Source organism: Passer domesticus, chromosome 9, assembly GCF_036417665.1.
Source record: "Passer domesticus isolate bPasDom1 chromosome 9, bPasDom1.hap1, whole genome shotgun sequence".
Lineage (NCBI taxonomy): Eukaryota > Metazoa > Chordata > Aves > Passeriformes > Passeridae > Passer > Passer domesticus.
The window spans coordinates 16,350,658-16,366,478 of NC_087482.1; the positions used below are offsets into that span (position 1 = coordinate 16,350,658).

At 41.1% G+C, this 15,821-nt stretch overlaps 1 protein-coding gene across 2 annotated transcripts; it reads right to left on the minus strand.

Annotated features, from left to right (window-relative positions):
- Window positions 1-1,603: 1,603 nt before the first annotated feature.
- Window positions 1,604-13,450, minus strand: LOC135307695 (IQ motif and SEC7 domain-containing protein 2-like). Of its 2 annotated transcripts, none has more exons than XM_064432109.1 (4): window positions 13,008-13,450; window positions 12,015-12,191; window positions 5,811-5,860; window positions 1,604-4,396 (listed from the first exon to the last, which is right to left on the minus strand). In XM_064432109.1, exons 1-4 carry the CDS (start codon window positions 13,039-13,041, stop codon window positions 3,950-3,952), a joined length of 708 nt encoding a protein of 235 aa, XP_064288179.1. In that variant the 5' UTR covers window positions 13,042-13,450; the 3' UTR covers window positions 1,604-3,949. The 2 variants fall into 2 exon arrangements, with proteins under 2 accessions (XP_064288179.1, XP_064288180.1); XM_064432110.1 differs by having other exon boundaries at window positions 13,020-13,449.
- Window positions 13,451-15,821: the final 2,371 nt, after the last annotated feature.

Sequence of the window (15,821 nt, forward strand, 5' to 3'; positions counted from 1 at the left end):
GATTTAAGTTCCTAGCAGGAGATAGGCAACCTCAAAGTGACTGCAGACTTATAGTAATGCTAATTTACACACTATGTACAATTTAGATAATTCTCTCTTCCCCCTACTGGTCCCATTTTCACCACCCCCTTTTCTCTTTTCCAAATTGAATCTTGTTATTGGTTCCACTTTTCTTTGAAATATATACACGAGAATCCATTTTTCAGTCAAGAAGTGCGATGGTATTTTACAAGGGAACAGCAAAATGCATGCTTAACTGCAGAAAACACACAGCTTCATATGGAACAGCAAGTCAACATCTACAGATTCAGTGTTTCAATATCTGCTGACTGTCTTTCAGCTCATTTTATCAAGAAACAAGAGGCTTCTGCTGCATGCAGTACATGATGGGAAAATCATTCTACACTGTATGTTAGACTCTTTTTTTTAGCAATACAAGGCGCACATTATATTAGGATGAACTTTGATTTTTTGTTTCTTTACATTGTTTTACATTTCATTCTTAACTTAAAAAAATAAAAACCCCAAATATATATTTGATTGTTGTCCCAGAAAAGATTTTTTTTGTTGTTGCCACACCTTCATTCTTTACGTTTCCCTTTCATTTGTCCAAATCAGCATTACTGCTTTGCCACATCGTTTATGGGAAGAGAGAATCACGGTCAGTCTATGCAGTTCTGTACCAGTTTGTAATTGGCAATGGTATCTGATAAAAAACCCTCTCCATTCTATTCCTGTCTACAGGCTGAAGAATTCATTTTAATTCATTTTCTTAACCCCAGGCAGTGTTAAGTGCTGGAATTCTCCTATTCTAGGCACGACCCACACTGCTCTAAGCAACTGTTGATCAAGGATGGAGTCAGAGAGGTTTTACTATGACCCTATACAAGCAGCAAAGGTCTGGAGACTTGTGCTGACACCAAGACACTTTTGTTTGGTTGGAGTACATAGAAACACATAGTCTAAGAAACAAAACAGAACAAAACTAGGAAAAAAAAAAAGTAAAGTCCACTGTTTCTCCTCCTTGGCTTGAAAGAGCAAGAACAGAGTTTCCAAATCCCGTGCTCTCAGGTTACCAGTTTTGGTTTCTAACCAGCCTCCAAGTGATCTGTGATTTCACACTCCCTGCAGGCCCAGGGCAGGCACATTCTCCTCCCCAGTGTCCATGGAACCATGTGGAAATGTTTCTGTGCATGCACGTTTGTGACATCTCCTCAACACTTTGGTTCACAAATACATTGACTGCACATGGAAAATCAGTGGGCAGGCATTAAACTGTGGCTCACTGTTTAAGCACAGAATATATGTAACTCTAATTTAAATGAATGAAAGGGTTTTTTAAACACAAAGCAAATGCAGATCTGGGAGATTTAACACCTTCAGCGTTAATCAACACAGTGAGTCAGATTTTCCTCTCCACTGCTACTGCATATTCTGCCTTTATTCCATCTACAGAATTTTACTTCCATTATGCCTCTGCATCTGAAACAAGTACAGACTCCATCACCCAGTGAAGAGGAGCTTTCTTACCTCTGTTTTAATTAAAAGATGCAGTTTCTCAGAGATGTTTGCACCTAAATGGTTCTTCATCTTTTCTGGAACAACCTATAAATTACAGTTAGACTCTACTATTGGTACAGATGTATGAAGAAAAGTCTACATATTGAAACATGTTATCACTTTACTTCAACTAATATCAACAGTAACACTGATATATTTTGCAATTATACAATATGTAGAGTGTAGCCTCACACTAATAACATTAGATGACATGCAGACAGTTCTACTTTCCCTTATAAGAACAGTATATATTTTTTAAACTGCAAGGAACAGAGCCTCAGGGGACCCAGGTGAGCCCTCTTAAGGTAAGCCGCAGAATTTAGAATAGAATGAGTGACACAGAAAAAGAATAATAATCACTTGTTTTCTTTTCATGGAGATCATTCTGAGGAGAAGGAGCAGAAGGGGAAAACATATTGCACATGTGTGAAACAAACGTGGACTGCTGGAAACAAAAGGCTAAACTCTAGATTGCTGTATTTGCTCTCTGTGGAGGTGAACAAAGTGCTCAGTTTGCAGTTCTGCTGGTATTGTGGTATCCATGGTATGAAAGGGAAAAAATGACTGAACCTCTCCCATCCTCCCCACGCTAGAGATGCCATGAGCAAGCCAACAGGACAAGTCACTCTGTTGCTCCCATGTCCTCCCGATTTGGGACGCTTTTATTACTGTTTGTTTTCTGTTACACAGAAACCCGACTGGTTGGAGCTGTGATTACTTTTACCCATCTCTCACTGGAACTTTTTGCTCATCCTCTTCAAGGTTTGCTTTTAGGCTGGTACAGTTTTGCAGTTGTGATTCCTTTGTCTCTACTGTTTAGGTGTTAAGTCCTTGCAGTGGCTCAAAGTGCTGAAACTACAAAGTAGGTGCCATGGATAACTTTGTACAGGATTTCGGGATACAAATTGTAGAGAAATTTGCAAATTGTTTGGTTACAACACATAAGCAACAACAGCACAGCCTATTTTTATGTGATGTCTTGCAACTAACTGGACTATGGAAGTGAACGTTTGAGCATAAACTCAGCCTGCTGAGTGCTGGGTGTTTCAAACTAACAAATGTGATGAGTAAAAATGGTAAAGCCACTTCATTGCTAGCACATGGCTACATGGAATTACAGATTTTGAATTTTTTTTAATATATATATATATATATATATAAAAAAACCCTATACTAAATTCTAAAGCAAACCTTCAAGTTTTAGAGCACTTCCACTGGAAACACTCTGGACTAGAATTCAGCTTCGCTGGGGGTAAAAATGAGCAATTATGGTAAACAGGAACCAAAGTAGCTGAGAAGGATGGAGGTTTGCCATTTTCATGTTTGAGATGAATGTTTTTGCAGTGTTTACATGCACCTGGCGGAACTCTTCCCATGTGCTCGTTCAATCCATATGCTTACAAAAGAAATGTGGATCATGTAAATTCACAGTTATCACAGCCTTTAAAGTGTCTAAGAACTTGTGTGACCAATGCTCGGAGGTGCCCCCTGGTAGGTGGGCACCCTCCATTGCTACGGAATAATTACTGCATCTTAACGAGTTTGCTTACCTGAAATAGCAGAGCAGCTCTAATACTGATTACGTATGATATCATCGTGTTAATAAAATAAGGATTTATACAAAGCAGTATTGGACTATAACATTTAAATGCTATGTTACTTGGCACATTTAGTAATGATTGCTTAGAAATCTTAACAAGTCCAGGGGACTTGTGACGAAAATACTGAAATGTTTGAAATTGGTTTCTAACGTTTAATGGTTTTGGTCTACTTTCATATGCTATTCATCTATTATACTGTCCTATCAAGTAAGTGGAATTCCTTGTAAAGTCTATATTGCTAGTTTTGTGGACTGAAAAAATTTCTTTCCAAGCACAAATGTTAACTATACAGTATATATATATATATATATATATATATATATATTTATATGTATATATTTATATTATATAAAGTTTACTTACGTACTTTCATCAACCATATCAGGTCTACTTATTTTTTTTGCCCATTGAGAGTAAAAGAGCAAGAATGCAACACTTGGTTCTGTCTGACTTTTTTCCCTGTTTTTTTTCCATAGGCTAGCTTTTCATTATGTGTGTAAAATTGTCCAGGGGTTTGGTGTAAAAGGTAGCTTTCCTCAGATTCAGCAAGCAGCACGTTGTCAAGGCAAGTTTGGAAATAAGAACTAACCAGATGGTGGTGAACATCTATCCAGTAGATAAGTAAAACCAGTATGGCCTGGGCTAACTGGAATTATTTTATTTAGTAACAGCAAGCCTTTAAGCTCATTAAACGGCCTGGGTAAAAACTGACGGTGTGATTTTGTTGCTTCCTCTAAGTGCCTTTGCAGCTGGGTTTGGAACTAGAGTCACGAGGAGGGTCTTTAGGCCTAGACTATGGTGCTGATGCCGCTGTGTTTGGGCTTGGTGCTGGCGGCGGCGGGCGGCGGGGGCGGCCCGTGGTGGTGCGGGCCGTGGTGCGGGCCGTGGTGCGGGGCGTGCGGCAGGTAGGGGCCGTGCCCGTGGCCGTGCCCGTGCTGGTGGTACTGGTGCGGGTGCGGGTGCGGGGGCGGGTGGTAGTGGTGGTGGTGGTGGTAGGGCGGCGGGTTCTGGTGGCAGAACTGCGCGTGGTGCGGGTGCGGCGCGGCGGCCGCGCCCTCCGCGTGGTGCGGGGTCTGCGCGGCCGCGTGGCTCTGCGAGGGGGGCTTGCCCCTCTTGCTACCGAACAGGGACCCTAGGAGTGAGGAGGAGTTGGGCATAGTCTGGTGAGGGCGAGATGGACACTCTCGGGTTGATGTAGCTCTTCGGCGCATGTGAGGACTGCTAATGATGGACCCCTAAAAAGAAATTAATCGAAAATAAAAATTAAAAAAAAAATATCTTGAAATGTTCGGAAAGGGAAAAAAAAAATAAAAAAAAAAAAAGAAGAAAAAGTTCACACTGACCCACAAACTCCTCCTTTAGAGTTAACATGGGTGGATTATGTTAGAGAGCTCTAGGGGAAATTTTATCTCCACCTTCCCTAAGTGGCCAGTGGGGCACTCATGCCCTTCTTAGAGGATGTTAAGCATTGGGTGATTTTCTCTCAATATTTTGACATAAAGTGATATGACTTCAAATTAAAAAAAAAAAATGTCACGGAAATGTAACATGATATAAGACCTACAAGTGTGTTTTTAAAGGCAAAATACATTTTAAAATACTGCAAAAAATACCATACTTGCTTTTTTACCACAAAAAAAAAAGCGCTAGATTAAATGCAACCTAAATAGTTAAACATACAGCAGCAAATATTACAGTTACAGCTCAGATTTTAAAATGGTATTTAAATATTTATTTATAGCAGTTTTCCACTACTATATATGACAGTGCTGCTTCTCAGGCCTACCTCTGCATTTTGTGTTAAATGGAACCATACCATTTTTGCCACTAACATTTCTATGTGCTTATATTTTTCTGACCTATGGTCCAACATTCTCTATTATTTAGCCTGGAATTTAGTTGCTGAAGTTGAGGGTTTGTATTTTTAAAGAGTTATGGGACACAAGAGTAGTTAGGCAAAGTATGCTAGATTTAAACTGTAATCTACCTAAAGCAAACACAAAAAAAAAAAAAAAAGAAAAAAGAAAAAAGAAAAAAAAAAGAAAAAAGAAAAAATCTGCAAGCTGAATTCAGAGACATGAACAGTATATATAAATGGTTTGAAGATGAACGAAATCTCATGAAATCCACATTGAATTCACCTATCTGAATAATTTTTTTTTCCTCCCATGCCCTATCTGTGCAATTCCATGGTGTCATGACTGCATACATTTAGCAATTGAACTCGAAAATAAGCAATGGGGATGGTTGAGCATGACACTCAATAGTTGTAGCTAAATATCAAACAGCAAGAACAGTCTACTTGGTAACAAAGAGCAAGGTGGGCTTTTAAGCTGGGACCAGACTGAAATGGTGGCAAAAGGACACATCATATCCATTTAACCATGCTGGCAGGAACAAAGGGAACAAGGTTAGCTCAAACCAAAAATGGCATTGCTCTAAAACAAGCTGTCAGTGCTTTGTAAGCTGGAAGAATACAGAGTGAATAGCCTAGGCATGCATTTTACTCGTGGCAGGCAGGTTATATATATGTGTATATATATATATATGTTAGAAGAAAAAAGAGCAAAAAAATATGTATGTATATAAAAGAAAGGTTTGAAATGCACATCATCACATCCAGCTAGACATCAGGAACTTCCTACTTACTTCCATATTGCTGTCTAGCGATCCTGCACTGCTGCGTCGCCCACGCTTGCCTGCCCAGGACATGCAACAGCAGAGATTAGAGACTGCGACACGACCGGCGCCAGGAGCCGCGGCCCCACAGCCCCACAGCTTCAGGGCCAGCAGGGACAGCAACTCCCTGCACCTGCCTGCGTTTCTAGGGGATCAGTGGAAATTTGGAGAGCTGCTGGTGCTGGGGATCGGCTCACACGAGCGGGGGGTGATTATTTTGTTGGTAATTTGCACAACTTTTGACGTAGAGGTGTTTGGGCAGCTGGGTTTAGTGCTGCGCTTGTGATGCTGAGCAGCAATGATTTTAAAGGGTTTGGTTTACTGGAAGCTAATCGGCCATGGAGGTTTTTTTTTCTTTAAATATTGAGATATAATTGTGGGGTGGCATTAACTTAAATGCAAAATTTAACATTGAAATATTCTGAACTTCAGTGTGGGGCACTGTGAGGGCCATCGGTTTTATCAATTAATCCGTTTTATCACTTCATCGGTTTTATCATTTTATCGAATTTATAATTTCAATTTCAGCTTTGAACCTCAGTGGATTTCATACAATATTCTTTCATGAGGTTTAAAAGAAAAACTAAACTTAATTTTTGATCAGTAAATCTGGAATCTGTCTTGACATTATGGCTAGATTTTGTTTGTTTAGCTGTGCAGTGCTTTATCTTTAAGCATGTTGGATTTGTACTCCAACAGTCTCAAACTGCAAAAACTTTTGCCTAAACCCACACGTGAAACTCCAGACAGTTTGCCTAAAGAGCCAGAAGACCTCAGTGGCTGGATAGGACACAGGATCTCAGATTTTCTTTCTCACTTCACAGCAGAGAAAATAGCACCTGGCTGCAGTGGAAATAGATATTTTTAGAAGATAACTTGTGGAGCTTTGCTTTGCAAAGTTTCAGAATACTTTCCTGGCAGGGTGCAGAAACAAAGCTGAGCTTTGAGGAGCCCTCCTGGTGCTCAGAGCTTCCCTAAAATCTGCAGGGCTTTCGAAACCAAAGCTTTCTCAGCACTCTCTCCTTGTTTTCCTGCAAGGCCAAATATCAGTCTCCACCCTGCATTGGCTGCATTCAGAGTTTTCTACACTGAGAGGTAGTTTTGGCAGAGAATGTGAGGATTTCAGCATCACTTAACCAATTAATGATGTACCCTCATCACAGACACCCCAAAAGCACCTGTGATCAGAACTAGAGAGCAGTGGAACTGCTCATAGGGCAATTCAGACTACCCAAAGGATCAGGATGACCAAAAACTACTACCTGCTGGATTTATAAGCTTAGTATTGACCTGGTTGGTCACAGAACACTGCCCTGAAACAAGTTTCTTGTAAGAGCTACAGTTCCAGGCTACTGGAACATTCTCCCCTCTTAAAAAGAGTTGCTCCCCAGTACAACCCCTCTGCAGTGACATTAAATTGAGGGGAAGGCGTTTGTGGTCAAGGTGTTGTGTTTGACTTGAGAAATTCATTGGGATTTGGAACAATTTCCCTGGATGGGCTCTTTGTCAAAAGCTCACTGCTTCATCTCCTGCTGCAGTTTTAGCCTCAGCCAAACTCTACTATCTTATGAGTCCCCCAAGAAAAACTGGGTTTGTTCATCCCTTATGTTGACTCCTAGTCAGGTTTGATATTTTTCTGCTCTGATAACGGGATTAGTACTGATTAACACTCCAACCCCTCTTGCTTGCTGATGCAAACACACTGCGGCAGCCACCTCGGAACTTAGCAGTCAGGGTTGCAAATAAGACTGAGAGCTGACACGGGGCATTAAACGTGGCCAAAAATGAAGGAAAACACAACAATCCAATGCCTTTTGCATATGGCAGGAGTCACAGTCTGATCAAATAACCACGGACACAGTAAATACGGACAGAGAGCGACAGATGGAATTTTGCTCAGAATAACTCCAGGGCAAAGTAGTACTTGCAAAGCCAAGAACCAACAGAAAAATCCACCTTAAATGCCTGTAATTTCCCTCAGATAGGCACTACTGCCGTACAGAGGCTTAGTTCTTTTTCTTAAAAACAAATTGATCCCGATTCTGTGCTGACATGCAGTGTGGTGGGTTTACTCAGTAAATCCCCTGGAGCATTCCCCCTGCCAATGTGTGTTTCTTCCAGACTGTTCCCTGGTCTTTGGGATAGCATCCCATCGCAGAAATGCCTCCCTGGAGCTCCAGCCTTCACATGCATCTCAGGGAAATTCTAAACTAGAACTGCACCCAAGCATGTACTGGCAGGATAATTAGTAGCTGTGGTACAAAGCAAGGTGGTATTTATCAAATCTGAAGATTAGTTTTGCTTAATATATTAAGCTTACTTTAATATTTTAAGGCTGTTAGAGTGGACTTTAATTTATAAAAATAAATTTTCAATTAATTTAACCTTATCTGTTAGATATGAATATTCCTTGCAAGAAATATCTTGAACTTACACAAGTGTATGCCTCATATATGAACATGCACTATATAGGGCCAAGAACATTTCAAATTTATAGTAGAGATATGAAGTGATTACAAGATTTTTACAAACTTAACCATGCCAAAAGAATATTGAGCTTCATTAATAAAGGCCACTGCACCTTGCAGAATGGATGTGTGCAGGACACATCACAGGATGTGTGGTGATCTCACAGTTTAGGCTACAGATCAGCTCAGTACATGGAAATATTTCTCACTCCTGCTCTGTAGTTCTTGAAACTCTTCTGGGCCAGTGAGATAACTGATAGCTAAAGACTATCAATGATTTGATATTATGATTTAGTATTATGATTTGTCTTTGAGTGTCTTGGGGGAGAAAGCTTGGAAAAAAGTTTTAAGTTAAATTACTCTCTCCAATGACTGGAGAGACCACTTTTGAGGGGGAAAGTACTGTTTGCCACCTTTACATTTTCAGCTTGTTTCTGTGTGAAACAGGTACAATCTTAAGATTTCACACTGAAACAGAACTATTTTAATCCTGGAAATACCTTTGGTTTTGTTTTGATTTTGCAGTAATCTTTTTTGGCCTGTGGCTGTTTTAGACAAGCCCAGCTCTCAGTAACAGGAACCACTGCACCACCCTCACCTGGTCAGTACTACCTGGCTGTGCCAGTTGTGGAGTACTGGGGCAAACAAGAAAACTGCAATTTTTAAACCAGTTCAGTGTGTAAATACTACTCCCACCTTACAGATTAGTGATGTGGGAATAAAGTTTGAATTCCTCTGTAAACTCAATGTAAAAGCACTGGGTCCCCCAGCAATTCAAAGTGGCTGGAATTCAAATTGAAGAACCTAAAATCAGTGCAATGGGACTGTTTCTGGGAGAAACAGAATGGGAAACACAGCCAGTCCAACTCTTTCTGCTCTGCTTTAGTGACCAAATCATTCTTCCTGTGGAACAGTGGCCATGAGGGGACATCACACTTTTCCCATCTTTCTGTAAACTCATAAAACTCAGCTTTAGATTCATTAAAATTTGCCTGGCTCTAATATTTTTGTATAAATTAAGAATTTCAAGGTCTGGAAAAAATAAATTCAGTTCTTCCAGCTCAAGAATGTGCAATAAAAATTATACATTTATCTTTAGAGAAAAATAAAGCCCTAAATATTTTTGACATATTCGCATCTTGGAACACTTGGATGTCACATTCTGTTTTATATTCCATGGAAAGAACTGTCAAGGCACAAGGAACAACAGCATCTCCCAGTGAAGAGATCCTCAGCACATCCTTCCCACAGCTGGGAGTTGAGCTGCTGTGGCCAAGGCATGGAAACACTCTCAGGAAAGGATACCTGATGGACACATCCTGCTTTTCTGTGCATGCCCAGCCTAGGAGGCAGAATCAGTCAGGGTATTTGCTAGATCTCAGAAGCTGCTGAATTGTCACTCAGAGAAATTTAGTAATTTCCACAGCCTCCATTTACTGGGATGTCTGGGGGACAGCAATGGATTTTTTTCCTAAATAGTTCTGTCAAGTACCTGTGCAGCCAAATGCTGTTCAGTCACATTTCCCTTCACTGAATAAACAGTTAAAATTTTGAGTTTGCAATGTTCACTGGACATTTACCTGCCTTCCTGCATAAATATGAAATCAGGCCATTTTCTCTTGTTTGTTAGATTTATTTTTGATTCAAGGTAGAAAGGTCTCTCTAAAAATCTACTTTCCTACAGGCCCACACACTCCTGTTCCTCCTCCTTGTTCATCCTGTGCTTCATCCACAGAAGGATTTGAGGGAACCTAACTCAGGCCTGTTTTAGAGAAGCAATTTAATATGGGATAATCACTGAGGGGCAGTATCTTCCTAACTGAAAGAGATTTCTTTGCTTTTCTGTGGATCACTTCTCCCACATTAAAAATAAAATTAGCCTCACATGCAAGCTATTCCCTGAGAGAAGGCAGAATGATATGGATCATCTCCCTTAAGTCATTCCACCAAATAACACAGCAAATAACAGGCTGGTTGTTTCTCAAGTCAGTTGCACTGCACAAGACCAAACAGAAGCTCTCCATAATTCTCAGTTATTTCAGGTTAAAATTAAGTTTAGTTGGGTTTAACAAACTCATTGATAAACCCTGCAGTCTGTGAGTGATTTCTACTTTTTGTCATGGAAAAAGGTTATTTTCAGTAAGAAGCATGCCAGTTGTAGGCATGCCCTGTGAAATGTGTTTGTGATTACAAATGTTGGTTTGTTGAATTAAACCCATAATATGAATTCAAATACATGGCAGTGTTTGAAAGAGAGGGATGAGTAATTCTAATGGAATGAAAAAATTAATCAGAAATCACATTTAGGGGTACAGATACCCACTGAACTCACATATTAACAATATGGTAGTTCTCATTCTAATGAAATAAAACCAAAACAACAGAAAAAGATGAAGTATCTTCAAATCTGAGAGATAAGAGTGGTGAAGACTAGGGCTTGATCTAAAATCCGCTGGAGCCAAGCAAGCACCAATAGTCAACTTCAGCCTGATTTTGGATCAAGGGCCTAAGTCTTTTTAATGAAGCACATGGAGATGTGAGTATGAAAGCCTAAACAGAGAAGAAAAGAATTGAAAGAGCTCACTCTCTACATATTTGTATGCACATACATATACCCACAAAACACAGGCTATCATTTCAGTTTACAACAATTTTATTTATTGCAGCATAGCTAATGTCTCCTCTTTAGTTAAAAAAAAAGGAAATAGGTAAGTAGTGTCTACTACCAAAGATATACAGAATATTGAAATTATGACTACACTGGACATCATCACTGCAATTGAAAGAACAAAGCAGAGTATGCAACACAGCCTATGAACTAAAAACCAAATAACTAAAAAAAATGGAGTTGCTACTATCTATGGAAGTACTTTCTGAATAGTGGACATGGTGTTCAGATAAGAGTTTTTGTCAGTGACAGGAATCTTTAACACTGAAAGATTACATGGCTATGCCAGGTGTGAGGCAAACCATCAAATAAAAACATGCCCAACTTCCCCTGGCTTGCTTTGGCTAACAAATTGTATCACCACTGCTTTCCAGTCTTTAACCAGTTAATAAAACTTAAGACACATCAGTGGCTTTGTGGGTTATCAGCATCCTTGTCCAATAGGGCTTCTTTGGTTCTGTTGCAAAGAGTACTTCACAACAACCTCTTTTTGCAAGAATTAGGAACTGTGTCTGAGTTACAGAACCAGAAAAGAGCATCAGGGGCACACTGGTGTTACACAGCTCTAGAGAGAATTTAGTAGGGCTTCACTCAGTTTCATTCATCGAGGTGGTGACACAGGTACACTTGAGCACAGAGTACACAGAAAGCGCTCGTCACACAGAGACCAGGAGCTTTCCTTCCCTTTCCAGGCCTAGTCTATGAGGGGGAAAAAGCAAAGGCAATGAAAAAAAAAGAAAGGAAAACCAAGTGAATTGCTCCTAGCACAAGTCAGTCACTTCTGTTTTATTAAAAACTTACAATTTTTCCTCTGTCTTCACTGTCCTTTAAAAGTTTCTATAGCAACCTACAACGGCTTTAATACTTTCAAACAGCAGCCGCTTAACAGAACAAAGGTAAAAAAAAAAAAACCCAAAACAAACAGAAATTAACCACGAGCCGAGGAGGGGGGAGTAAGGAGCTACTTGGAAGTGTAAGATTCCACTACTGCTATTTGTGGAGGCATGCAGCGAGCCGGGGAGGAGAGGCAGCTCTTACCTGCTTCGGACAGGTCGCGCAGGGAGGAGCTGAGCGCGCTCCGCTTCAGCCCCTCGCCGCCGGCGTAGCTGTCGTCCAGGCACGCCCGGGGCAGGGTTCCGTTCCCGGAGTCCTTCTTCAGGCTGGAGCACTGCGACATGCTGGGACGCACCACCCCCTTCTGCTTCTCCAGCTCGGCTGCAACACACACGGGGGCTTTTACAGGGGTGTTTGTGGGCATGAAACAACCCAGAACGTCCCACAGGGAGTTTCACCCCTCTACCCACAGCTGGATTTCTCTTTTGGGAAAATGGGATAAAATTTCATCTTCAGACACTCACGGGACTACCAGCAAAATGTATCGGTTTGGACCATGACTTCCTTACTGACCACAGGAATTGCAACCCGGAAATGAAGAAAAATTCAATGAAGCTTATTGGAAGAGCCATCATTGGGAATTTCAGTGTGAGGTAAATTGCCCTTAAAATTCCTGCTGTAATTTGTGATGCAAATCACAGAGCCAGCTCTCCTCTGTCCACATTATCCCTAAAATTCTTACAGGAATTTATAGTACAAATCACGGATCCATCTTTCTTCTCCACATTATCCCTAAAAATTCCTGCAGTAATTTATACTACAAATCACAGACCCAGCTCTCTTCTGTCCAAATTATCCCTAAAATTCTTCCTGTAATTTATGCTACAAATCACAGACCCAGCTCTCCTCTGCCCATTGTTATTTGCAGCTTGTCCAAGATGAATTCCACTGCAGCTACACTGCAGTAAATAGTAGTCAATGAACTCAGCCGGGGCTTAAGGCATTATTGGCTTTTTCCTTCTTCTCAAGATAAAGTCACAGAAAAACCCACATTATTTTGAACTTTTACAGAGTTCTAATGTGTTATACTCTTATACTTTTTATTAATGGTAATTTTTAATTTAAAATTTAAATTTTCCAAGGGTAATATTACTTTTTATTATTTTGATTAGCTGGAAAATGCTCCATTATATGTACCTTTGTACTTACACTCTATTCTGTGCTTTTCCATTTCTTGAACTTCTGCAATTGATTCCCTCAAATCATCTGTAAACTTCTTCCTGTCCTGAGGATTTGGTGCATTGAAATTTATGAGTACTTTGATATCTGCTCCTGGAACAGCTGACGTGAGCCGAATGCCATTGGGATAATCTGGAAGAAAAAGGCAAGAAAAACTAAGCTCTGATTAATACAATTACTTTTCTTTTAATAAAAATACCCACAAAACCGGAAAGCTTTTAGTAATATTACCACAGAGGATACAAAGTCAGAGAAATAAAAGTCTGACAGCATAAAATTAGAATAAAAATCCCTAAGGTACATTGGAACAGCCTAACTGTCAAATACTGAACAAATACTGAGAGATATCTTTATGTAGCTGCTGCCCTTAAGGCACAATATGCAATATATATCAAAAACAGTAGGGAAAAAAAAAAATCTAAGGGGATATTTTTTTTTCATGGAACAGATCCCATGATCACCTTATCCACTTGTGACCAAAGTTTTGCTGAGTGTAAAGGCTACTTGAAGACATTTCAAATGCTACAAATGATCTTTTACTTTTAACTCACCATTTGCGGGTGAGTTGACACACAAACAGGTACAGATTTAGTATTTCCTATTGGATTGTTCTCCCTGTACATGCTACTTTCCTTTTTTTCTTTAAAATGAAATTAAAAGTATCTGTGAAATCACATACTGAAGAAGTAAAAGGACTGATTTGGTTTTTTCACCCTTCTTTTGACCCATATGATGGACTTTTAATAAAAGGCAGATGTTTCAGGAAACTGTCTTTGCCTCTTTTCTAGGTGTACTTCTGAAGTTTTAACAGCTGGTCAAAAATACCTCCTGGTTGAGACAGAATGTTCATTTACAGAAAGATACTCAGAATGAAAATATGTTCTGTGTTGAGAGCTTTGTAACAAGCTAGCTCCGAGCTAAAGCTCACAGTGAGATTAATTTGACCAAGATAGAAAATGAGGGGAGCTGCCTTCCAATTAAACTGTGTCCTTGGCCCGCGGATGAAGTAATGCACCGAGCAGGTGGTGGAGAAAAACAGCCTGGGAAAGTAATAAGTAGTTATACCAAAATAGCACGTAAATAGCTGATAGCTAGTTAGCCAATGGTGAGCTGGGATTTTGCACTATGCATGAGCTAATTAAAAGGTGTATAATAATCGGTAATTCGGGAATAAAGACGAGACTTGTCGATCATCATATGGTGAGCAAGTCTTCCTTCTCCATCAAATGGTGACCCCGACGTCGACGACTACGGACAGACACGGCTGCCACGGATGGGGAAGTAGGAGCGGGTCCTTCTGAAGCAAGGGGGGGGACGGCAAACGACATCTGCGGGTCGCGGCCCTAGGAGCTATAAATATAGTCCTAGCCTACGTGCTGCCGAAGTCTGTAAGCCTTGCAACAGCGCTGATTAGAAATGGAAAGGCAAGCAGCATATGATTTATTTATTTGCTTTTTAAAAAAGCGGCAGATTAAAGACATGGACTTGCAGAGAGAGCTCCCACAGTTGTTAGATTACGGGTACGCTACAGGGTTGTTTTTCAACCCCCATACGGTCCATGAGCTAACAGAGTGGCGTAAGTTCGGGACCAGGAGGGCGGTTACGCGCACCGCGGGACAGCCCGGGGCAGACGTGGAGGCGAAAACGCGTATGCCGGCGGCGCTCCCGGTGCTGCGGCGGCGGAACGGACGGAGCGCTGCGGAGGCGGCGTACTCGGTGCCGGCGGTGGTTACGCGCACCGCGGGTCCAGTGACACACGCGGTGACAAAAACTCGCACGGCAGCTGTCCGTGGGGAAAGCGCACAGATCGTGAGGGAAGTGCCGGCCAGGGCCAAGCCGGCCAAAGCGAGACGCGGCAGCCGAATAGGTGCTAGCGGCGGTGGACGCGCACCAGTAACGCGAAACCCGAAAGCTGGAACTAGGAGGGCTTTTTCACTTTTTGCAAGCGCACAAAAGCACCAGCGGTGTGGGACGTGCTCCCGCTGGCTGCGGGTGTTGGCGCAGAGCCAGGGGGAACCAGCCCGAGCGGAGATCCAGGCCGAGCGGAGCCCAAAGGAGATCGGGGCTGCGCGGGTCCGGGCGAGAGCGTTCCTTTCCGCACCCCCGGGATAGCGCAGACTGAGGCTCTGCCGGAGCACACAGGAGACGGGCGCGGGCAGACATTCCTCAAAGCACCGCCCTGTCACAGCTGCCTAGCAACCACAGCAGACAGCCCATCGCAGCAATTCAAACAAGTGTCTGAGAAAAAACAGGTCAGGAATTTCCTTCAAGATCAGGATAGAAAACTTCTGAAAATTCACACAGTGCTTCATCCAGATGTTATACGGGGCATTTCACCCAACTGTTCCACAGACTTTACAGTTTGTTTACCAGTTTTTTTTGTAAATGTGTTTGCTTTTCTAAAAGTGATTGAGTATTTGGGTTTGATGGCTTTGAGTTTGATGACTTCATTTCCTTTCCCTTGCCTGAGGCAAGAACAACCTTTTAGGGGGGCAGAGTCTAAGTAAACTTCCTAGTTTCTGTTTGGACTACATATGAGAAGATTTAAACTGTAATATTTCTGTATACTATGGGCTTTATAGTCTTTGCTTTCTTCTATTCATTAAGAGATGGCATTAGATAAATGGATGTAAATGTGCTAATTATTTTGACTATCCTTAATTTAAGTGAAATTATTTGTGTTTAAGATTATCTGTCATCTTTTTCAGTTTTGTTTTAAAATATCTATCCAAGATTCAAAGTTTTAAGAATTATTGATATTAAGTTTATAAT

Coding starts and splice junctions, on each gene's coding strand:
- LOC135307695 (XM_064432109.1), bottom strand. CDS start 13,041: ATGGAAAAGCACAGAATAGAGTGTAAGTACAAAG. Junction 12,192..13,007: donor AATAGAGTGTAAGTACAAAG/GTACATATAATG, acceptor TGTGTGTTGCAG/CCGAGCTGGAGAAGCAGAAG. Junction 5,861..12,014: donor GCGCGACCTGTCCGAAGCAG/GTAAGAGCTGCC, acceptor TGTCCTGGGCAG/GCAAGCGTGGGCGACGCAGC.